The sequence below is a fragment of the Oreochromis aureus genome, linkage group 12 (genome assembly GCF_013358895.1).
Source record: "Oreochromis aureus strain Israel breed Guangdong linkage group 12, ZZ_aureus, whole genome shotgun sequence".
Taxonomy (NCBI): domain Eukaryota; kingdom Metazoa; phylum Chordata; class Actinopteri; order Cichliformes; family Cichlidae; genus Oreochromis; species Oreochromis aureus.
Window position 1 is genome coordinate 17,082,351 of NC_052953.1, and position 23,851 is coordinate 17,106,201.

At 41.1% G+C, this 23,851-nt stretch overlaps 2 protein-coding genes across 3 annotated transcripts; one reads left to right on the forward strand and one right to left on the reverse strand.

Moving 5' to 3' along the window:
• Window positions 1–1,159: 1,159 nt before the first annotated feature.
• LOC116336412 (RNA-binding protein MEX3B-like) lies at window positions 1,160–10,195 on the forward strand. Its single transcript, XM_031760285.2, has 5 exons — window positions 1,160–2,197; window positions 3,147–3,385; window positions 3,569–3,614; window positions 5,350–6,065; window positions 6,361–10,195. Exons 1-5 carry the CDS (start codon window positions 1,594–1,596, stop codon window positions 6,769–6,771), a joined length of 2,016 nt encoding a protein of 671 aa, XP_031616145.1. The 5' UTR covers window positions 1,160–1,593; the 3' UTR covers window positions 6,772–10,195.
• A 2,110-nt stretch (window positions 10,196–12,305) lies between these two features.
• LOC116336414 (mothers against decapentaplegic homolog 4-like) lies at window positions 12,306–23,241 on the reverse strand. Of its 2 annotated transcripts, none has more exons than XM_031760288.2 (10): window positions 22,931–23,241; window positions 21,525–21,898; window positions 20,118–20,292; window positions 19,324–19,581; window positions 19,064–19,168; window positions 18,918–18,968; window positions 18,484–18,667; window positions 16,492–16,660; window positions 16,233–16,371; window positions 12,306–15,571 (listed from the first exon to the last, which is right to left on the reverse strand). In XM_031760288.2, the coding sequence occupies exons 2-10, from the start codon at window positions 21,762–21,764 to the stop codon at window positions 15,360–15,362; spliced, it is 1,533 nt and encodes a 510-aa protein (XP_031616148.1). In that variant the 5' UTR covers window positions 21,765–21,898; window positions 22,931–23,241; the 3' UTR covers window positions 12,306–15,359. The 2 variants fall into 2 exon arrangements, with proteins under 2 accessions (XP_031616148.1, XP_031616149.1); XM_031760289.2 differs by lacking the exon at window positions 22,931–23,241 and adding an exon at window positions 22,241–22,404.
• Window positions 23,242–23,851: the final 610 nt, after the last annotated feature.

The window sequence follows — 23,851 nt, forward strand, 5'->3', positions numbered from 1 at the left end:
TTTGGGATATTTAACCCCTATGTCGGCGTCACATTCTGGCAACCAAACATGTTTTTTTGTTTGTTTGATTTGTCCTGTTTGTTTATTTCCTTATTATTTTTGTTATTACACTGTACCTTAAATTTTATATTCATTTATTTTTATATAATGGCACAATATATAAGGAGTAAGGGTGTGAAATAATCTTTAAAATGTACCTGTATGTGGATGAATGTGTGAAGAAGTATATTTGGTTGTTGAAAGGAAAATTTTGATTTCATTTATTATTAGAACAACACTTTGGCTCGTTGTCTCAGTTGCATTTTGGATTTTGACCACTTTCCCAAACTACTTTGAGCTCTACTTTGGGTCCTTTCTGTATGGTGTAAAAATGAATGACCGACTTAAATATTAGTGGATAGTTTTCATTCACAATTTGTAGTAGACTTAAATTTTAAAGGTTATCGTGCCAGCTAATAATCTTCTTTCCCTGTGTGTTTAAAACAAATATATAGAAAAAAATTATTTTTAACAAATTTTTTGCTGGAGTTGAACATTACAAAGTAACCCCTGAAATCATGAAAAAGAAATATTGGTAAGGTATTACTGCCTTAGGTCTTGAGTACATATTAGTATTTCTGCTGTGCTTTGTAAGAATTAAAAACAAAACTATATCATTCTATTCATAGCAGGCTTACCTTTTAAATGTAAGTTGAGGACAGTTGTCTTCAAACCCTTGCACTTTTCCACTTAGAGATGTTATGGCAAGGAGCCAGACTTACATCGATCTTTAGGCTCCTCTTGCCTTGCTAATAAAAACTCTCCATGCCTTCATTATACATTTACATCCCATCCCTATAAGCATTTATATTTATCTCTCGATCTTTATACCAACAAAATGCACACTGAAAACACCACAATTCTCTCACATCTAATATACATGTACTCATTTACCACTTTTGGGGGTGTAACTCATGCCAACACCCACAGATGTTGTATCATTCTAATATTCCCATGACACAACACCCCTCATAATACATGTTGAGTGCATCTTCCTGATAGTTGTGAAATTGCATCTCACCCTGAAAACAAGCTTCACATGAACAAGCAGTGTGTATGCAGTGAAAGCAAAACAAGCCACAGAAATTAGTCAGATGGATTTAATGGTTGGCTTAAGCAGGAAATATATCAAATGCATTATGAAGCAGGTGTCGAATGAAAGTTATCAAAAACAATCAAAGGTTAAGAGGAAAGACTAGAGTTTAAACGAAAGTGGGAGAAAGTATGTGTGGAGAAAGGAACGGGGGACGACTTTTTCATCAGACACATTGGACCACCATTAAAATATTCAACTTTTTCTGAATGTTGAAATCATTGGCTCGACGTCGTAATTTTCACTCCATACCACTTGGGGCAGTAATGCACCAAATGATCGAAAGCCAGCTGTAAATACGCCACAATAAAGAAGAGAAGAGGAGCGCCGTAAGACAAAACAAAGCCACACATTTCAACGAACAGGCGCTGGTCGCTTTTTTATTTTTATTTTTTATAATCAAATAAATTTCATTCATTATTCATAACGATTACCGGCAATATCAATAAAAGACTTGCATCATGCCGAGTAGTACGTCTTTGCTGGAGGCCGATGAGGGAGAGTCCGAGGTCCCACCGCCGCTCCTGCACGCTTTCGCCGGTATGGGCCTTGACGAGCAGCACGGCGCTCACAGCCAGACGCCCGAACTAGCTGACGAGAGCCTCCCCTTTCACCATCTCCCGCTCTCCTCGGTCTCCCATTTCAGCCTCCTCGGTACGGTCCTCGACTTGAAGCCCTTGCCACTGCCTCGTCCGCCCTCAGGAGACGAAATGAACAAAACGGCAGCGGCTGAGGACGAGGAGGAGCCATTAGTTGCAACCGATTCCTCGTTGCTAACGCAGGCCCACCACCGCAACCAACACCTCCTTTCTGGGCCGGCTAGCTCCGGGATGGAGCACATCGAGACTGTGTTGCTGTACAACGGAGACGAGCGGGACGATCCTGCGGTCGGCGGCGCTCTCCCGCCGACTAACAGCATGACGATGCTACCGTCCGGCGGGTTCGGGGAGCCGGATTACGGAGAGGCCGAGACATCACTGTTGAACCGGCGTAAGAGCGTAAACACGACCGAGTGTGTGGCCGTGCCGAGCTCGGAACACGTCGCGGAGATCGTGGGCAGGCAGGGTGAGTCGCTTTCTTTTCGACTGCTTGTGGAGCTAACGTTAAGGTGCTAACGGAGTTTAGACTAAACTTTGTGGGAAGAGTTAGGCAGGACCGAAATAAGGGGCAAAATAAAGGAACTTAAAGAATCGTGATTTTATCCTCTAATTAATTAAAGGCGTGGAACAGAAAAGCAACGAGATAAAACTAAGTTATAGTTTTAAAAAAATATATATTTTTGTCGCGAGGAAAAGTGGCATACTCAGCTACTAGCTTAGCATTCCTCCCCCTTCAAACTGGGTCAACAACAACACCCTCGCCCAACGCCCTGAAAAAAGTTTACAACTAAAGTTTTATTAGTCTCCAGAACCCACTCTGTGGCCTCGGTGCAGTAGCTCGCCTGTATCACGGGTATGCTGTCAGTGAGCCTCCCCGTAGCCGTGCTTTGCTGTGCTAAACCAGCCTGGGCTTTGTCTCGGAGGAGAGGGCATAAAGAGCAGCCGGTGTGTCGGACACCATTCCTTTGCCACATCAGCTGCAGGTTATAGTTAGCTCCGTGACGTAACCGATATGATTACAGCTAAATATCCCCTCGATGTTCTTAGACCCTTATATGTGGTCTTTGTCTTATATAAACTTTACATAGATGGCTGGGCTGGGTTAGTAGGACAGTGTGATTATGTTTGAGAGTAAGTTGGGGGATGGTGCACAGACTGCGGTGTTGACAACAACAGGAAATGGCTCTGGTAATGATGCTGGACTCTCAACCACTGCAGAATGGAATATTTAATTTATAAGCTATGCAACTTTTATGTGGCATTAATGACTGGAGACCTGTGCTGTAGTGCTTGTGTCATGATCTTTTATTAGTTCATTAGTTTATTAGGAGATGAAGAGTTTCAAGAGTTTAATGTTGAATCTGTGCAGGTTAATGTGGTTCCTTTATGTGCTTTTTAACTTGCCCCTGTGACAGGCTGTAAGATCAAGGCGCTTCGAGCCAAGACCAACACCTACATTAAGACACCAGTGAGGGGGGAACAGCCAGTCTTTGTTGTGACAGGACGTAAAGAAGATGTGGCCATGGCTAAAAGGGAGATCATGTCTGCGGCTGAGCACTTTTCCCTTATCAGAGCCTCTCGGAACAGGACGGGCCCTCTTACTGCAGGAGCCAGCCTCGGGACTCCGGCTTTACCTGGACGGACTACCATTCAGGTCAGCAAGCCTGACTTTAAATGGGGAAAAAAAAATGTCATTCAGGGGTTGAGAACAACCGTTAGGATGACTCGGTGTTATTAGTGTCAGCATCCAGGCAAAATTGTTGTATAAATAAGGCTCTCTGTTGTGTTTTGTATTTTAAAGTGTGTATAGCTAACCTTTATCGTTTTAACTGTACAGGTGCGGGTACCATATCGTGTTGTTGGGTTGGTTGTGGGTCCTAAAGGTGGGTATTTAATTTGTTTTGTTTGCATGTATGTAACTGCTGGAAGTCATAGTTCTAAAGAAAGTCTCTAAAACAAAAATCCGAATTGCCCTTTAGCTTAATTATATGTTGTTTTAGCATAGATGGCAGGAAAGGTGTGAAACATGCAATTTAGGACAAAAAGAGTCAGAAAAACAAATTTCATGTTCCCAGATGCAGACTAAAAGTGTTTTTTGGATGATATAGGCAAGTCACTATGGGACTGTTCACAGATGTGTAGCTCTGCTATCAGGCCCCACATCTAACAGCTTCTGTTTCTGTGTTGTCTAATGGATATCCTGTATTTCTAAAAGCCTCTGCATCTTGATATCCGTCAGCTCAAGTCCAGAAGGTTCCCTGTCGCTCTTAGCTAGTCTTTGTACACATTAGCACCTGTGTGTGAAAAAGCCCTGAGGCTGATTATGATTTGCTCACTGGAGTCTTTAACTCTTTGCCCTGTTGACATTACCAGCTGTGTGTCAAATAGCTCTGGGCTGTGTTTTTTTTTTTTTGTTAAACCAACCTGCAACGGTCCTTGCGATAATACCTGTAGAGGAAGTGGTGACGTGTCAAAAAGAGTCACTGGAGTTGAAAACTTAGGAGGAAACACTGCGTCACACAAACACAGAGTCGAGAGGTGTGCTGTGGAGTATTTACAAGCATCAAAATGCACTCCAGGATATTTTTCTTGGTTAAAAACACAGTATTGACATTTGATAAGGTTTCCACATTAGATCTGAGTTCAGTGTTGTGGTCAGGTGGTGTGGATTTCAGCCAGGTGAGTCAGTAGGCCAGCCTGTAGTTGAGCACTGTAATTATTGCACAGCTGTGCTGTTTCCATTTTCAAAGCAACACACACAGTGATTAAATAGAACTGAGTGTGGGGCGCTGGTTTGACTCACTGGGTTGAGCAACGGTGATGCATATGCTACAAGGTTAATGCTGAGGCCCGCTTTTGAATTATGTCTGTCTTTCTCCCAGCTTCTCTCCTGTCCTGCCCAAACCCAAAAAAAATCTATAAAAAAAAACAACAACCAAGAAAAAAGTGTAACTGCCACAAATGCACAATACTGTCGTTATGACTAAAATCTTGAGTATTTAGCTGTGACTGCAGTTTCTGTGTGACTCAGCTTGGCCTGTTTTGTCAGATTGTCAAGCTGCAGTTATTAAAAGATAAACAAGTACACAGAGCTGTTAGTGTTGTAGTCTGAGATTTTGATCGACTATTATTACTTTAGCTGAGATTTTTACCACCAGCTATTAAAAAATGAATGTGTGCCATTTGTTTGCTTTATATTGGTGGCTGCTCAAATTAAACATGGACAAAGTTTCTGATCATGAGGTTAAGGTTAGGTGACACTTTTGTTCAAGCACCTTTTTCTACTCTTGTATTTGTGTGATGTCAAAGGGGGGAGGGGTATATTCCCAAAACAGCCATCTCACTGCTCTGACTGTGAGGACCTAAGCCCCACCCACTTCCTGTTCAGACTCTTTGTTTTTATTCGCGTTAAGGAAGAGTGAAATTGAGGGGCTGAACCTGAATTAAAGGTCAGGGTAATGTAGATTATAATGACAGTGAAAATGAACATATTATAGCCACTTTAAGCTATAACGGACAGTCATGTAGCAAAGTGAGGAGAACGTTGATCGAGTCTTTGTACTCGACATCTGTGTCTCATGTTTTGAGTGAAAGAGCTGGTCTGGTCATATCTTTCAGGAGCAACCATAAAACGCATTCAGCAGCAGACCCACACCTACATTGTGACGCCGAGCCGGGACAAAGAGCCAGTGTTCGAGGTTACAGGCATGCCGGAAAACGTAGACCGGGCGAGGGAGGAGATAGAGGCCCATATCGCTCTCCGCACTGGAACCTGCGGGGGCATCGAGGCTCCAGGTGTAGACAACAATGACTTTCAGTTCAACGGGACAGATGTCAGCTTCGAGACATCGGCTGTGTTGGGAGAGGCTGGATGGCTTCAGGCAGGTGCATCATCACCAGGCGGCGGTGGCTTGCTGCCACTAAACATCAGCGGTACTCAGCGAGTCAATAGCAATATCAACAATGGCGCCAGGATGTCTTCCAACTACCGCAACGACAGCTCCAGCTCCCTGGGCAGCGGCACCAGCTCAGCCGATTCTTTTTATAGCAGCGGGAACGGCAACCGACTGGCAGACGTCAGCCCGACCGGTCCGTTTAATGCCAACGCTAACAACAACAGCAATGGCGGCAGTGCAAGTTTCTGGTTTGGCGAGGGCCTTCTTCCCGTGGGGTCTGAGGAGCTGGTTGGGCTGGGAGGTGGAGGCTCCTCCTCAGGATTTGACCCATTAACCATTTCCACTGCCCATTCGTCACATCCTACTGCACAGCCACACATCTGGAGCCCCTTTGTGGACCACCAGCCCCTCCAGGCCTTTGATGCTCTTCAGTCTCAGGTAAGAGAATTTAACAGCTGCAGTTTTATGGCCTCCTGTGCAGTTTTATTTTAGTCTTTTTATGGTCAGCAGCATGCAGGGGGAGTTTGATATGCAAATTGCAGGCTCAGAACTGCATTTATAAGGATTTTGTTATAACATTAGAAATCCCTTAAAAAATGATGGTGGACATAAAACTTGGTATGCTAAGTTAATATGTTGTTTCTCACGAACTTATATGCCTGCATAGCTCAATTTTAACAAACTTTTTGATGGTTTCCATTTATCTAATCTTCAACACCTATGATGTCTCCAGACAAGCCAGCCTGGGACACCCCGGCTCTCACCAACCTTCTCTGGGACCGACGCCTTGGAGCATCCTCAGGCCCAGCGCGTTCACCGAGGGCCGTTTGGCTCGGCCGGCGCTCTCGACGCCCACAGGTTCCCCTCCTACAGCTCAGCCTTCTCCTCCTCAAGTGAAAGCACCGCTTCCTCGTCCTCCCCTCCCGAATCCTCGCTCGCCTATCGACTGGGGCTCGGATCAACAGGGAGGGGACAGGATTTGTGTGTCCAGTGTATGAATAACCAGGCGATCGCTGCCTTGGTTCCTTGCGGCCATAACCTCTTCTGTCTAAATTGTGCCACCCAGATATGCCAGGGTCCAGACGCTGTGTGCCCTGAGTGTCTGTCCCCAGCCACCCAGGCCATTCAGCTTCGCAATATGTGATTTTCTTCTTCTTCTCTTTTTTTCCCTTAATTTCCTTTATAACTGATTAGAGATCAGCCTGCCCAACACTTATGGTTCATGACGTGTGTGTAGGGGAGGGAAATACAAAACTGACCCCAGGTCAGTATCTAAGTGTAATTCTCATATGGCTTTCTTTAAGCTGGTGAAGCAGAGTAGGTGAATAAGGAATGATGCTGATTTAGGGCATAGGTTAGTGTGCTGAGCCCGTTCACGTGCCTGGTATTGTGAAGTCTTCTTCCTTGATTGATCAACGAGAGGGTTCGAAACCCTCTATGTAGCATTGGGGGGATGGGGGAGGGGGGTGTTGGGATAGATATATTTTTTGATTCATATTTTCTTTGTTTGTCCTTAAAATCTTTAGTTATTGTTATTTTTTTGTATCTACCTATAATTTTATTCGTTTTAAATTGATTTTGAATTCTATTGGCCTTTTTTGTCTACATCTCAAAAGTTTTTTTTTTTTAATCCATTGAACTATGGCCAAGACCCTTTGCCTTTATTTTAAGTAAAAAAAAAAAAAGTAGAGGCAAATGAGTTTACATGAGTTCCACATGTGACCGTATAACTAGACGATTAAGAAAAAATAGTGTTCTTGTTACTTAAAAAAACAAACAAACAAAAAACAAGTTAATGCAGTAAATCTGATACAGTGTAGGTCGTCTTTTCAGAATTCATGTTTCCCAGATGATTGGTGCAAATGTCATCAGGCTACCGGCGCACACCTGCACGTCTTTAAAAAGGATGTTTACATTCAGTAGGACTTGAATGAGAAGTTTTGAGCACTGCTAATATAATAACAGTGTAACACAGACGGACACACACTCGCGGCGTGTTTTTACTTTATTAACTACAATTTGAAAGTTGTCGCACTCCAATGGCAATCTCTCGTTGCCTCATTTCTTTATTCTTTTCCCAGAATAACACCGACAAGTGAGTAACTTTTTTTATTACTTTTGGGGTTGAGATACCGCTTCAGTATCGCCACGTTGCTTTCCACTTATACTTACAAACTGTTTACGGTAAACTTGTGCCTAATTCCACTCTGAGTGTAAACAGAAGTAAACTGGTTCAGCGGACACATGGCGTTGCTCTGTCTTTAAACAAACTTGTGGCCTTTTTTTGGGAAGCCTGTAATTAATTCACAACACTATCTTCAGATCCAGATTTTCGGGCTCAAAAGAACACAAGCTGACAGACCGAAGTCTTAATATATTTGTCGAGGTTCAGTCTCCCGAGACGCTCCTCGCTGAACAAATCTTGTCTCACGAGGACGCTTTCTTTCGCTTCCTGTTTTGCCGAGCTTATATCGTGCGTTGCTATCATCTTTTTTGGCACCAAACTTTCTTATTTTGTCCATTTCTGTTGTCACATTTCCCCACCCCCACCTCAGTTTATTTACTTCTAATTTATATGTCCGTTACGACCTCGTATGGAAACAAAGTGCTGTTTTTCAGCCAAAAACAGATATGCACAGCTTGTACCTTTGGAAACATTCCTCCTCCCTGTTGTAGAAGTATTTACTCTTACTTAAATCTCACCTGGGAGCAAAAAAGAGATTTTTCTGAAACTATGAAGACAGCTGTGATCTGGAACAAATCCCTGTACTGTACAGGCAGGCTACTGATTCTTTTCTCTTTTTGTAGACATCTCAGTAATATCCTTCTCTTTCACTTGAATGTCGACTCGTTTGGACGGCTCCACCCCGTGGCTGTCTCTTCACAGCTTTTCGGTAGGAAGTCAGGAAAATGATTCCAATGGGATGTAAAACTGAGATGAAGGCCGCTCGTTGCTTCACTTTTGTAATCCCACGTTTCTTCTGCCAGGCCTATGCAAAATTCATCTCAGCACGAAGCACTAGATAAGTAAAGCTTCTCGGGTTTCAAACAAACAAACTTTGGGGTTAAACTTGTAGACAGAAATAATCTGTCTGTTTATTTTAAGTTTTTTTATTCCTATTACATTTCAGTTCTTGCTATAATGAGATGTTTTAACGGTACACACTTCACCTCTAACCAGCTCAATTGCTGTCATCCTGTGCACTACAAAGCACAGAGCTTCCCCTTTATCATATCACACTATTGACTAGCCGGGACAGGCATGTTATTGACTTTTGTCCTCTCACCTTCTCCATCTATTTTTTTAAATATATATATATATATATATATATATATATATATATATATATATATATATAGTTCTGAAACATAAAGATATGGTACAAAAAGGATGAGAATCATCTCAAATCTTAGCTTTAAATATCTGTGTCTTTAGACTATTACAGGACTGAATGAGCTCACGGACACTTTTAAAAGGGGGAAGCACTGGAACGAGTTCAGCTCGGACTGCGCTCGCACTACATTAGGTCAATGCTGTCTCTCTGGTGTGTGGACATTGGATTGCAGTCCCTCTAGCATTCCAGCTGTAAACAGTATTTGGGAGTTTTTACACAGCTTTGCTCCGTTTCTTTTTAATATCCAACATCTTGGCCATGGATCATTGAGCTTTCATAACAAAATGCAACCAAACAAGTCCCGCTTCTGCCCCCTCTTTGGGTCATCCATCCGTCCCGTTGTTTTCTCAGCCGATCTCCTTTTAGTCTTTCTCTCTCTGAGGGAATGCAATACACTGTCGGCCCTCAGTTTGTCGATATGAATCTATTTACATTTTTGTGTATTATATAATATTACTGTTAATGACTGATAAATATACAGAACTTATTTTTATTTTGTTACATTTCATATATACATAAATATATATATATATATATCTTTAAAATGTTTACAATAAGATTTTTGTAAATTTTTTTCTTTTCTTTTTTCTTTTTTTAATTTTCTGAGTGATTAAGTGAATGAAGAGTTGGAAACGCAGACATGTTTCCACGCAGGAGAGTGTCAGTGCTGTCTGCTTGTAGTCTAGGTATTAGTTTACAGTATTGATCATAATAGTATTGATAGCTGCCGTTTAAACCTAGTGGAAAATGGAATGTGCATCACGAGCATGTCTTCATAATTTACCGCCAATGTAAAGCATCACACTGCAACTGTAAAAAGGCCAAGGATCCAAGCTGCCTGTCATGTCTGTACACCACCAAATTAAGAACGGTATACTATTAAAATGTATCTTAGATTATCTCTATATAAATACATATATTGTTAAGCTGTACCAACAGTTCAAAGTATTTGCTAATTTTACTACTTTTGTTATGTATATGTAGGGGGAGTCTTATGGCATATAAATTCTTTCAAATTGAGTCAGGAGTTTAAAAGCAGACTATATTTTATAACGGCCTTTTAAGTTATTGTGGCCAAAGCACTGATATTATATATTTGCTGTAAAGAGAATTTAAGAGTTTTATTTTTCTGATATTAAAGTTACTTAATAAAGACGGTTTCATTTAAAGCCATGGCAGACTGCTGTCATTTTTTTCTTTTCTTCATAAGTCCCGTGGGATTGTTTTCATGAGGAGTTCAGATTTCATCAGAATTGCAACATACGGAAGGATGTTTTTTGCGACTCAGTAGGAAGATTCAACTGAAATTTTAAGTTATTATCTCAAAACTTCAACTCAAACTTCTAAGTTGAAATTTTGGAATGGTAACCTTGAAACTCTTATGAGACTTATGAGAAGGTATTTTTCCCACCAGTGCCAAGAATAAGCTTTCATTTTAACGTACATTCCTGATGAAAGCAGCACCACACTCCTCACCAGTGAGCATTAATGTCCCTCAGGATCTGCAAAAATTGAGTTATTGGATCAAGATTGTAGAAAAAAGAAAGATGCAAAGTGCAGCCTTCGAAAAAAATATTGATATGGAGTTGGGTAAGCGTTAAATAACACAAAGACTTTGTTCTTTGAATTCTGCTGCTCAGACTAGGGTGAAGTTAGAAATTGTGATTAGAAATTCCAGTTTGGAAACACAGCACAGCATAATTTGCCGCCCATCATCTCTGTAGATAAAGCAAAAAATAGAAATACAGTGTGTGTCAGTGTTGGAGCTTTTTTTTTTTTACATCCATTTTTTATGGCTTTCTCTGTTACTTTTTCCATATGCTTTACATTAGCCGTAGGGATTTTTGTACTTGTGTTTCTTTTATTTATTTCACACCACTCAAATATCCAGCCTTGTACAGAAAGAAATCAGATATTAGAGGCAGCACGACTGAACTTATAGTCAGCATAAAGATATACATAACAGTTTTCATCAGGCAGTAAATTTGAAAAAGCCCACCCACATGTGCCTTCTGTTCTTTTTAATTAAACATCAGCTCAAGTGGATGCTGCTCTGCTGGTATTATAAAGACTGTGTGTATTTACAGAATGCTTGTCGCCAGAGAAGTTTTGAGCCATGACAGTTGGAAAAGCGCAGGTGTAAATAAGGCAGGGTCTGCTGTGTCCTCTGACCTCATGGATATTCTTTAAAAATAATTTTCTTGATTTGTTGTCCAAATGTCTTCTGTGACAAATGAACATGGAAAAAAATGGGTGCAACAGAGCAAAAAGAAGAGTGAGGGGATATCTGAAATATAGCAAAAGTGCATTTGAATGAGGGGTTGGGGTCAATATTTACCCACTTTTCTTTGAAAAGGGCATCTCCAGGACACAGGCGGGATTCAGGTCTGGGCTCTGACTGGATGGGGTATTGCAAATCTTTAATCTTCTTTGTTGAAGTCATTATTTTGTTTCTTATATGCTTTAACTTGTTACAGTAAAAGGTAAAACTGCTCTTTATCTTTAGATGTCTTCTTGTGTTAAAACTTCTTCCACCCTGACTAAAGCACAAGTCCCAGCTGAGGAAAACCAGCCCCAAAGCATAACGCTACCACCGTGATCATGGTGTCCTTCTGGTGATGTGCAGTGCTGTAGGAATTATGGCTACAAAGTTCAACACCTTGGCCCCACATGCTTTTTAATAACCTGGTGTACATGGTTGCAAAACTTATTCAGGGTTGGACAAGTTCGCGTCTTGCCACGACAGCCCAGACATTTAGTACACGACCATTGCTTGCCAGAAATTCCTGCAGCTCCCCTAATGCTGCTGTAGGCCTCTCAGCAGCCTCCGGACCAGTTTTCTTCTAGTCTTCCCATCAGTTTTGGAGGGATATCCAGGTCTTGGTTGTGTCATATATTCTCCACATATGTGTCTCCAATGATTGTGTGCCATGGCATACCCACGTACCCTTCTCTTGATTGGTATATTTTTCATTACTTGTTTTATAAAACTTTTAGCTCAAGTCTCCTCAACTCTTCTTTGTACACTTAAATCACCCCTTTAGATCAGAGGAATCAGCAAAAGTGGAGCCGGTAAAGGTAGCAGCACTGAAACACAGCCATCAGCTGAGCTTTTCAATCCTGTGTTCTTTGTTGAAATTCAAAGTGTTATCCTAACTTCAACTTGAGCTCTGGTGTAACTGTACACTCCTGTGTGTCTATCCAGCCCTTTTCATTAAGGATCCCCTCATTTAGTTATTGCTTTCTTATGTTGCTGTGAAAAAAAACAGAACAGGACACTGTGTAGAGAATATCAGGCCATTTTTAATTATAGACTCTCACATAAGAAATACAGGTAAACTTTATATCTGCAATTTGTCATAGTAGTCAGCATCGACTCATCTGAGCTGTCTTTTGGCTCCTATAATAACTGCAAGTTATATAAAAACATCTCTCCACCTTAAAGCACAACATCATATAACAGACTCTATTCTTCAGCATAAATTCTCTATCCCGTTTCCTGCCATGCAATAGATTAGATCCATAATAAGAAGTGTCAAGATTTTAACATTTTTAAACACAGCTCTTCAAAATTACGGTGACCTAATGCAAACAGGGATGAGGAAAGCAAACCACGGCTTAGTTATGGTTACTTGTTGGGTTGTGAAGATCACTGTGAACGAAGAATAAAAGGACAGACGGACATTTGTGAAGAAAAATCCTTTTCATGAAGCCATGACTGAGCGGAGGTTTGATGTGTTAAAATAACAAGAATGAGCTGATGGTTGTGAGTGATCAACATGTGAAAACCTGCATCAAACAGTGCAACGGAATCCATCAAACGCGCTTTTCTTGAATAGTTTGTCATACTTCACCCGCTTCAGGTTTCAACCTGCGAGCGAAGTGGTCGTTTATTAGAGGTGGACCGCTAATAACCAGAGGACTAGTTTGTTAGATTTATGTCTTTAAGGTGCCTTTTTTTTATAGGACATGCTAAAATTTTCACATAAATTCATTAGATCATTTGAGTAATTTATGTCTATGCAGATTCCCTCTATTTGCCTTTACTAGAACACGCAAACACAAATACACAGCAGGTGCTGGTTTCTACTGATAATTTGCGTGTAATGCAGAACAAATGAATCACTCCTTTTTAAAAAGGGCTGTCTTTAACATTAAAATTCATGCAAACACTGACATGCATTTCAAAAGCAAAGTTATTTACATGGATTAAAGAGGAAAACAAAACTGCAAATCAAAAGAAGAGGAAAAAAAAGTCTGATAAGCCAAAAGAAAAACTAAGATGTGTTTAAATGAAAAGTGAGAGGGCAAAAAGGTGTCCCAATGCTGCATACAGTATGTTTTCATTACAAATACATCACACGATGCTGCCTGATCACGGTCTACGTTACCTATAAACCAGCCTATTTACTCTACTGTTCATTCACCACCTCAAAACAATGGTTACTGAATTATATTGAGGAAAAAAAAGTAAAGTGCTAAAAATTTACAAAGAAAGGTAACAAAAATAAAACCAAGAAAATATATCAATATTGCTGTGAACCGTCTTAAACTCGCCTTCTTTTTGTGGGTAAGCTATACACAGGTGACCTGGATCAAGTAGTAAATAAGTGGGCTGCAAGTCATAAGGTATCTAAGTGCAATTAGGTCTAGGCCTTCAAAATCCAATTAAAGAAACTTCAGTTAACAGATGTTGAGAAACAGCTGCCGATGACTGGACATCATGCTGTCATGATCATACATTTATACCGTTTCTCAGTATTAACTGCTTTGGTTTGCCAAAACAAAGCCTGCTCATTATTCTGCAGGCACATCATAGATAAAGATTAGCTGTCTGCCTCCGCTTTGCTCATCTTATTGTACCAAAAGAATCTCAGCTTTTCTCTTTGTGTTCTCAGCAAAAAAGTGAGGAGGTACAGAGCCAGAGTATCATGGCGGCATTATAGAAGGTGTGTCAGAAACAGATGGGAGGCGACCATGGTAAAAAAGACTGAATGATCACCTACAAAAGCCTCTTGCCAGAAATGAATCATTCGTGTATGCTTATGTGGATTTTGTAATGTGCAGTGTGTGTCTGGTGTAAAGCACTTTGTAACGCTGGTTTTGAAGTGCTAAGCTAACAAACTTTATTACTTATTTTTCAGTTATTCTTGAGAAACCAATCGTCTGCTGGGAAATCTTGACTCTGAGCTTTTGTATGAATGTTACTTTGACGCCCATCTAAATGTAACATCTAGCATGACAGAAGGCTCTTCTAGTATGATAAACCACCCCGCCACAAGATCTCCAAGCTCCTCATGTCCCAATCCAATAAAGTATTTGTGTGATTTTGCCGAAAACGCACGATTCACAGATTTAACTGACGTCAAAAGCCCTGCGCAAGACAATGCGGGACACCTAAAGACTCCACGCCCATTCACACGACGGGTCAGAGATGTTTTACCAGCAGCAGGAGGACTTACACAATATCAGTGAGGTGGTTTCACTGCTGTTACTGATTGGTGTAATCTATTACCCACTGGATACCTGAACTTTACACAACACCCCTGAAAAACTATTGTTCAAAATGTAAGCCAGGTGTTCTGCTGGTTGCACAGCACACTGTATAATAACTGGGAAAACTAGGATATCAGGACATCCATGGGCACAGACTTGCACCTATCACTTGAAGTCCAAACCTGTACTTTGACAACACCACACCAAAAAACAAATAAACAAAAAACCCAAGTCCACAGAGATGTTTCAGTCTTCAGGCACGGGGGCATGTTGTTTTCTCCTGCAACATTTGTGGATGGGTGAGAATTGAGCTGGTGTCGAGGGGTTTTCCTCCTCTGAGTGACGGGGTGCTGCTGCTTTGCTATTCAGCCTGACAGCTGAATGAACCTGTGCCTTTCTCCGGGTGTAAAGCAGTCTGTAACAGTTTGAATGAAACTTGACACAACACAAACCAGTAGTACACACGTTTTTGCCTGTGTGCGAGTTTAATATCAGTCAGTAGTGGGGTGGTTGTGTTGGTGTACATTCCAGTTTAATGGGGTCTGCAGGTCACCCTTGTGCATGTTTGGTGATTTATACTTTGATGCTGTGTGACTTTTTTTAAGCCATTCCAGTCATTCCAAATTAAAGCCATCTATCAAAAATGTAGATAAACATTTTTAATAAACGGCTTCCGCTGATTTTAGTGTCACGAGCTAAAGTTGGGGCCACAGTGCACACCTGGAAGTATTTATTCATGTGGGACAGCTTCAGTTTCATCTTCTCTACCCAAAACAATTCACAGAGGAAGACTTTCCACTGCCACTGTATACTGCAGTAACATGCTGCCGTTAAAAAGATCTCAGTCGAGAGGCTGTGGGTCTGCTATAGGCATAGTATGCAGAACCTCGTCCAGTAACTGCAGAGCTCTGTGCAGGTGGATCTCAATCCAGCAGGGGGTCTCCTTGATGCTCTGGCGTGGGTAGTCAGGCCCCCAGCCTTTAACAAAGCTCATCCTGAGAATACATAACCTCCGCAGGTCGTCCACACCGATTCCAGCTGCTGCTGACAAACCTGACAGGAGACAGAGAAAGTCACAATTAACACCGCTGTGACAAAAACAAACAAACCCAAAATGCACCCCTCAATCAGGCAATTCAATTTGGGACAATGTTGGGAACAAGTCTGAAGTTACCATGTCTCTGTACCAGAGCACAGCAAGGGGGGTAGTGTGCTTAGTACACAGCCTGCAGGAGGCAAGAAAACCACTAGCTGTAAACTCAATGGACTATCAGAAGCAATATCCCCAAAAACTCTATAAATAAAAGCAATCATAGAGAATTCTGTGTCTGAGCTGACTATATCAAACAGTTGTGTTCTCCTGTCCACCTCCGTCAGGTAATATCCAGAAAAAGTCTTCAGGTGAGCTTACAAGTGATTCTCATCAACTACAAGTGGAGCTATTTATTAAACTTAATAGTAAGGACATTTTTAAATCAAAATATGTTTTTCAGATGACTGTTTTTCCTTTTACTTAGATGACAGTAAACTCAATATTGTGAGGTTTTGGATCTACAGACACTCAGATTATATCTATATGAAAACTAACACATCCAAAGATTTCCAGCTTCAGTTTTGGAGTGGGGTAGTCAAGAGTCTACAGAGCAGGAGTCCATAAAATCATTTTGATTTAATTTCTGCTCATAGCATCAGTATTTGCAGTCGCTGTACTTACTAATAGCTGGAGCTATCCCTCCTACTGATCCAGGTCCAGGTATGTTTCCAGCCACAGCTGCTGCTTGAGCTGCTGCTGCTGCTTGAGCCGTAGCAGCCTGCTGTTGCATCTGTCTGTGGCACTGACGCAGGTCGAACACCTGGTGGGACAGAGGACACTCTGAATACTGTTTTATTTACATTTCTCAAACCAAAAATATGAAAGCTGACAAGTTTATTACACAGGAAAAATTGCTGTGGACTGAAACCTGTGGCCTCACCTTGATGTAAGCGCTGGGGTAGATTTTGTGAACTGCGTCACCGGGGGCTCGGCCCGCCTCTCTGTCCAGGTAGTAACTCTGAACAAACACAGCATGGTCACTGAGGCATCGCACCCACACATCTCCCTCGCCTTTACACTCCAGCTGGACCCCTTTACCAATGTGAAGTCTGTCAGAAAAGAAGGAAAACATGAGAAAGAGAATGAACTGGAGTGACTTTCTCCAAAACATGGTGTGCACTTCCTATAAATGTCAGCTTTGCACTCGCAAATTTAGGAGATTTACATAAACAAGGCATGGATCCATAGATCATTTCAAAGGTAAACACACAATGTGATTGTCATTTTTGATGTGGACACATATTTACACAGACCCAACAGCAATTCCAAAATCTACTTTCATTCAGCCTCAGAGGTAAATGTTTGAAATTATTCCTGTAAAATTCATGTTTATAGGAGCGTTCAGCTGCCTCCTCTGATATTCCTCTATTATACAACTCCTCACTTCCCTAAATCTATAGCTGAGGATGGCATGACCCACAGAACACCCATTGTCACATTTACAGGAAATACGCAAGTCATCGCTTAAAATGTAGCAAAATGTGCCAAATGTTATGTTTCAAGTCAAATGACTTCTCATGCCGGTAGAATAAAGGGTCTCTTTGATAAACAGGAAGGCATAAACGGAAGTTATAAGAAGAACAGATTCTTCTGAAATGTCTACCTACAGTCATGTGAAAAGACATTATTTTTCTCTTGGCAGTCTTACTGCATCCGTATGAATTAAGAGGGTATGTAGAAATTCATCAAATGGACTTTATTTTTTGATCACCAGCAAATGTGACCACCTTGACAAAAGCAGAAATTTTGGAGCATCCAGGTTTGTGACAAGACAATACTAAAGAGGACAGACATCAGCAGTGATCTTAGAGAAACAATTACTGCTGTCCATCAATCTGGGAAGAGTTAGAGGGTCATTGAAGTTTGTCATTCTACAGTGTCAAAGACATTAACAAGTAGAAAACATTCAAGAGAGCTGCCAATCTTCCCTGGCCTCAAGGTCAATGCTCAGAGAAACTGCAAAAAAATAAAACAAAACAAAAGAACCCACAAACATATCACTCATCTAAGCATGACGTTCAAAACAGTGTGGCTTGTATGGAAGTGCTGCCAGGAGAAAATATCTCTTTACAAAGAACACGGCAGCACGGATTTGTTTGCAAAGTTTTATATGAAAAAACTGCCAGACTTCTGGAAGAATGTCCTTTAGACTGTGTCTATAATCCACAGCACCACATTTGGCAAAAACCAAACAACATATTAGCACAAATACCTCATAACAACAGTCAAGCACGGTGGTGGACGGGTGAGGATTTTGGTGTGTTTTGCAACCACAGGACCTGGGCACCTTGTTCTAAATGAGCCAACCACGAAGTCAAAAGCGAGGTTATCAGTAGGACAACTACTGCTTGGCTAAAAGGTCGTCATGCAACAGGACAATGAGCCCTAGCACAGCAGCAAATCTACAACAGCATGACTGAGATCTGGACTTGGCCCAGCCAAAGTCCAGACCTCAAGACCAATACTCAAGAAAACCAATACTTAAGAACACCATACTCAAGACCTGCTGTGACAGGACCTTTAGAGAGCTACACATAAACAAATGGCCACAAATCTCAATAAACCGAATCAAAGGTGTAAAGAAGAACGCGCCAAAATTACACAGTGATGTAAGAGACTGATTAAGTCACACGGAAAATGATTACTTTGAGTTATTGCTGGTAAAGGTGGTTTGCTGGTAAACAGTTGAATGATGTGGTGCATTTAGTTTTTCACATGGCTGTATGTAACATATGATACTGTTCAGTTTCAAACATTTAACCAAAACTGATGCAATTAATCTGTAAAAAACAATACAAAAAACAAACAAACAAAAACGCAAACCAAGCAAAACATGTTAAAATCTCAGTTCATCATTGTTGTTGGTGCCTACCTTGCTCTCTCGATAGCCTCAGTGCGATGTACATTACTGAGCTGGCCCAAACAGAACCTGTCACCTCCTGAGGGGTCCACATAGCCGTCTACAGTCACTATGGGGCATGAGGAGGGCACTTTAAATGTCTCCCCAACCTGAACATCCATCTCAAAGTAGGCAATGGAACACCAGTAGTCAGGAGCTGAAACAGAGGTAAGAAGAGATCAATGATTTCACATCATCAATAGAAATGAACCATAGTTAATCCTCAAGGCTACATAAACTTTCTTATCTTTGAGTATAAGTATAGTATATAATGAGTCTATAATGAAAGAAAACCCAAACTAGATTTTACATTTATAAAAGTGTGATACTATAAAACCAGACTTTCTATTATATTCACCCCTGAAACAAGGTTTGTGTATTTGGGTGGGTGGGTTGTGTTTCCTCACCTGGATGATTGGATATAGGAGGCTGAAAGGCGAGCTCATTGTGCACTGGCCCTGAGAAAGAGAGAGATGTCAGCGATCACCTGCTCTGCAAAGAAAAGTCTGTGATTTTATAAACAGTTACAGCTGTAGTGTCCGTGTGTACCTACAGTAGTGTGCTGGATGTGGTATAGGAGGGTGATGCTGTAGATGCCCGTTGCTGTGGTGGGGTATGGTGGGAGTGAAGCCGTTCCTGGGCCAGGTGGAGGTGGCATCTGAGGAGAGAACGGAAGTCAGATCTGAGGCTGGACAGACAAAGACTAGGAACTCCAAAAAGTGCAACACACTTTCAAAGACGAGAAGCAGACTGTATGAAAAGTTCAGACTGACAAACAAGTTTACGAGGTGATGTTTAATGACTGTATCTTACTGCCTGATCCAGCAGCAACAGCAGGAAAGGATGACGTTGAGGCAGAGGTGGAGGGCTCAGGGGGCGGGAGCAGAGTTGGAGTTGGAAATGATTCCGACGGTGGTGGCCGACTACTGGTTGGGGGATGCTGGATGGTCTGGAGGGAGTGGCCGCCGTCAATGGAGGACACACTCTGCTGTCCGTCAAAATCAAACTCATCCTTAACAATCATGGATGAGGTGTGCCCGGCGGAGCTGTTTATGGTCAGTCCTGATAAGTCTGCACACCGAGAGAAAGGACAGGTGGAACAGGTCACTGGCAGCACCAGATGCTCATGTGTATGCAGATGTGTGTAAATACCACAACACTTAAGGCGGCAAAGCAGATGTCAAACTACAATCTGTGTTACTGACCAGAGTTATTATAGTTTTGTGTGGTTTTTTTTTATTTAATTTTTGTTTTTGATTCAGTTTATTTTTTATTTTTGAAAATGTTTAGTTTGGGCTTATTTTTGTATTAGTTTCAGTTTTAGTTTTAAAATATTATCATATGGAGGGCATATGTCAGAGACAATATTAGAAAAATCAGCACAGGTATTACAATAAAAACACAACCTTTTATCCATTAATACCTCATCAGGCAAGTATTAACTTTTTTTTTTAAACAAAACTACCAAATGAATGAATAAAAGCGAAATGCTTCACAGTAACTTTGTCAACAATTGTGTTTTATTAACTGTTGGTAGCCAAATTTGTAACTCAGATTATAACTGGATCAACTGCAAATCCCAAATGAACCTCACCAACATTACTCACCTATGCCAGGAGACACCACCCTCTCATAATGATAGGGGTTCACGCACACACAGTCACACTTGAGGTCAAAGGCAAACTGGCAGTATTTGACGTGCTTCAGTTCATTCTTATGCAGGTCAGGCCAGCGCCACAGCCGGGCATAGATTACATGAGGGAAGCCTTTACGTCCAGCCACCTGGGAACAATGAGAAACAGCGAACAGAGTTAATTCATTTATACATTTGCTGCCAGCTGGAGCTGAGGTTAAAGATAATGTTAAACCACATACTAGAAACAGAAAAGAACGCCTGTTGTCAACTTTTGTGTAGCTTATTGATATTTCTCAAACGGACACCGATTTTTTAATAGTTTAACTTATGTAATATCTGTAAATACAATACCATTGCATTTATGTGTCATATTAAAATCACATTTTTAAAGAAATGATTATAAATGCAAACAAAGAAAAAAAAAAGAAAAAAAATCCATTGACAATCAACAATTTCAAATAAATGAAGGTACATTCAACCTAAACTAAGGCATAAAAATTTCCTCTTTTTTATTGGAAGTCTTTACATTAGCAGGAGGCAAAAAGAGTTCTGACTGGATGAATTACATTAGGTATATGTTCACCTGTGTGTCGGCATGTTTAAACGTGCTAGTGAATGAGTGAGTATGTGTGTTTGTAAGCCTTTAAAGGAAAATGTGGCGGGTGCGCTCAAGGAAAGCAAGCATATCAGCATTCTCTGAGGTTTGCCCTGCACTTTGATGTGACGTTTCCTGCTGCAGATAACAGACGTTCTGACGGTGTAGATGTTAGCGTCCAGTTTAAAAGCCCTAGGGTCAGTGGATCAGCGTTTTACTGGCCCATGTATGTCTTTTTATGGGCCTCTGGGGAAAAAGAATATATTCATGCAATTTTCAAACTTACATGATGACAGTGCAAAACCATGACATGGTCTCCACTGTGTTTTACAGATGGCTATATATTTTCACTGTTGTACCTCTCTCCTGATCTCAGCTGTGTATATCAGTGACAATTTGATCCAAAAATATCAAATTAAGTTTCTTCCGTCTCACCTGTTGCCACTGATTTTCAGCCCAGTTTTCCGCCCCAGTTTCCCTTCCAGTGAGACCATTTCTGGCAGATGGCTCATCTTAAGGGCCATTCCTTAGTTTAGTTTTAAGGCCTGCCATGTATTTTGTCCTCCTCTTGTCCAGTTTCCTCAAATTTCTTTAAGAACTCACTGCACACCATGCTGAGATCTGCCAAATCTGTTGGATAATAGCTCTTTGCAAATTACGTTGGCAGTGCAGAAATACTATTTCATTTCTGACAAGTAGTGCTATCTTTGGCAATTTTCATAGATGTGTAAAACCTCATGACCACTGATGTGTTAAGCAGAAACAGCCTTTATATTTAAATACCTGCAGCCGTCCATCAAGTGTTCTCTGAATGGTCACACACTTGCTCGGGTGAGCCCCATTGGTGGTGATAGCTGTAATGAGAGAGTCAAGTTCATCTTTTTTCTCCTTCAACTTCTTCACCAAGCTCTCGATGGCGCGCTTGGCAAACGTCTCGCTCTCGCCGCCCTGCCTGTGACACATGAGGCTGTGTACAATGCTGAGGCAGGCATCATTGCTGGTAGGAGTGTTGGTGATGGACATCTCGGCTAATGTTTTTCCCACTGCGGTTTTCTCAGATTATGTTTTTTGACACGGTTTCACCTCATTGTCAAGATGTCAGGGCAGAGAGACTGTCACAATTCAGCAGTGCTGGTTAATGAGACTGGTGACAAGCTCTGAAAGTAAAATGAAAACCACAAAAAAAAATCAGTTTAACTGAAAAGCTGATTCAGCTTTTAAGTCATTTTGAAACCTCTAGATTATGGTGCTGCACAGCTTAGTAGGTAAATATAAAGACACAAGACAAAACATTTTAACAGCATTTTTTCTGTTGAGTTACTGCCTTGTTAATTCAAAAGACAGATTAGCTTTCCAGGAAAAAACAAACAAACAAACAACAACAAACAAACAGGATTTCTGTTTTGAGTCTGGGTGGCTGGCAGCAGGTGTGAACCAGAAACTCTAACCTTATAAAGAAAAAAGAAGTTTTTAGCCGCATAATGACAATGCTAGCTCACCAACAACCAAATGACATGTCGAAGCGGCTTTCCGTATATCCACAGCCGAGTTTAGAAACTCCCGTTGCTTTTTATTCGTTGGTAAAAATGAAGTTTAAGTTGTTGTGCTCGCTAGCTGCTCAGCTAACTAGCGGCGCCAGTCTGGCTGCCGCTTGTTCAGGAGGAAGCTTCAGGAAATTACTCCCAATTGACAGACGTAACCGGAAATGCGCGCACAATCTCTTCAAAATTAAAGGCTGGGCACTCAACAATGGTTTGGTCTACCAGCGCATTAAAAGTTGGTCATACAAGCCACAAAGCATTATTTTCTTTAACACAAATTCAAAACTCTCTCAGAGAAAGGTAGAGGGATCAAAGTATATCTTAGGTGCATATATTAATCACATTTGCCTGTCATTTTATTTTGATGCGCTTTCCCGGATATAACTGCTTTAATTAAAGCCACTTCTCTTGTAGTTCGTTAGCTACCCGATACCAAAATATCAGCTAGCACAGATGACTGTTGATAGCAAACTACGTAGCGTGCAGCCGTGAGGTTAGCAGACGAGTTTGTTATTGTGGCAAGTTCCGCCGCACACGACATCAAGCAGCAACTCACAAGTAGTAAAACACTGTTTGGTGAGTAAGGTCTTTGTAGTTTAAAAACACAAACTCATTTTTAGTGTTTCAAACCTTCCACTTTACGCTTACCTGGAGTTAGCTGGTGTAGCGGCTAACAGACGAGCCCTGCCTCTGTCCCCAAGTTGCCGTGCCGACAGGGGCCAGCGATGGGTCTGTGCGGGTCCTGCACACCGCCTAGGTTATCCTTATGATTTCCAGCAGGTGTTTTAAAGAAAGACTGGGAAAAGCTCCGACGTCCGTAAACCTCAGCTTTATACCCTATAAAGTGAAGCGCGGATTAAATCAGAGTCAAATCTCAGATTTCGTGGAAACTCACGGCCGATCCGCTCACTCCTCTCTAACCATTCCCTTCAATGGCGCGTTGCGCATGCGTAAAGACAGGCAGCATGGTCTCAGTCGTTCTGATAACTAATTTTTTAAATTTGACTTTTAGCTATATTAGTACACCTGCTGCTATTACAGTTATTGCAACTAATTATTACTGCTACAACTTCTCACTAGATCAAAGACCTCATGATTTCTCTGAATGCATTTACTTTGCCTGCCCATCTGTTACTCTGACCTGCACCTGGCGTGTTTTCTCTCTGTTTTGAAAACTTTAAAGTAATATATTTACATTTCTTTCTGTGTCAGAAGAAAGCCCTACAGATATAGATGTTTTTTCCCCTTTTTCTTTCATATCACCAACTTTCTAATAAGTGGATGACCTGCTCTGTCTCCTGAGCTCCAGTTATCCCAAAACAAAACTATTTTCCTTTTTGTCTAATGTGTGTAATATATGAAATGTGTACTTATATGGTAATATTTCACTACTGATATTGTTTTATACCCCAAACATAAAAAAAACCCTTGAAACTTGAAAAATTGTAAAACAATTGCAAGCATTGGGAATGAATGGGAGAAGCTAAACCTGAACTTGGATAATTTCATAATGGAATGTATGATTCCACACAAATTTGGTGTGCCATATATTAGAAACCTTAGACAATA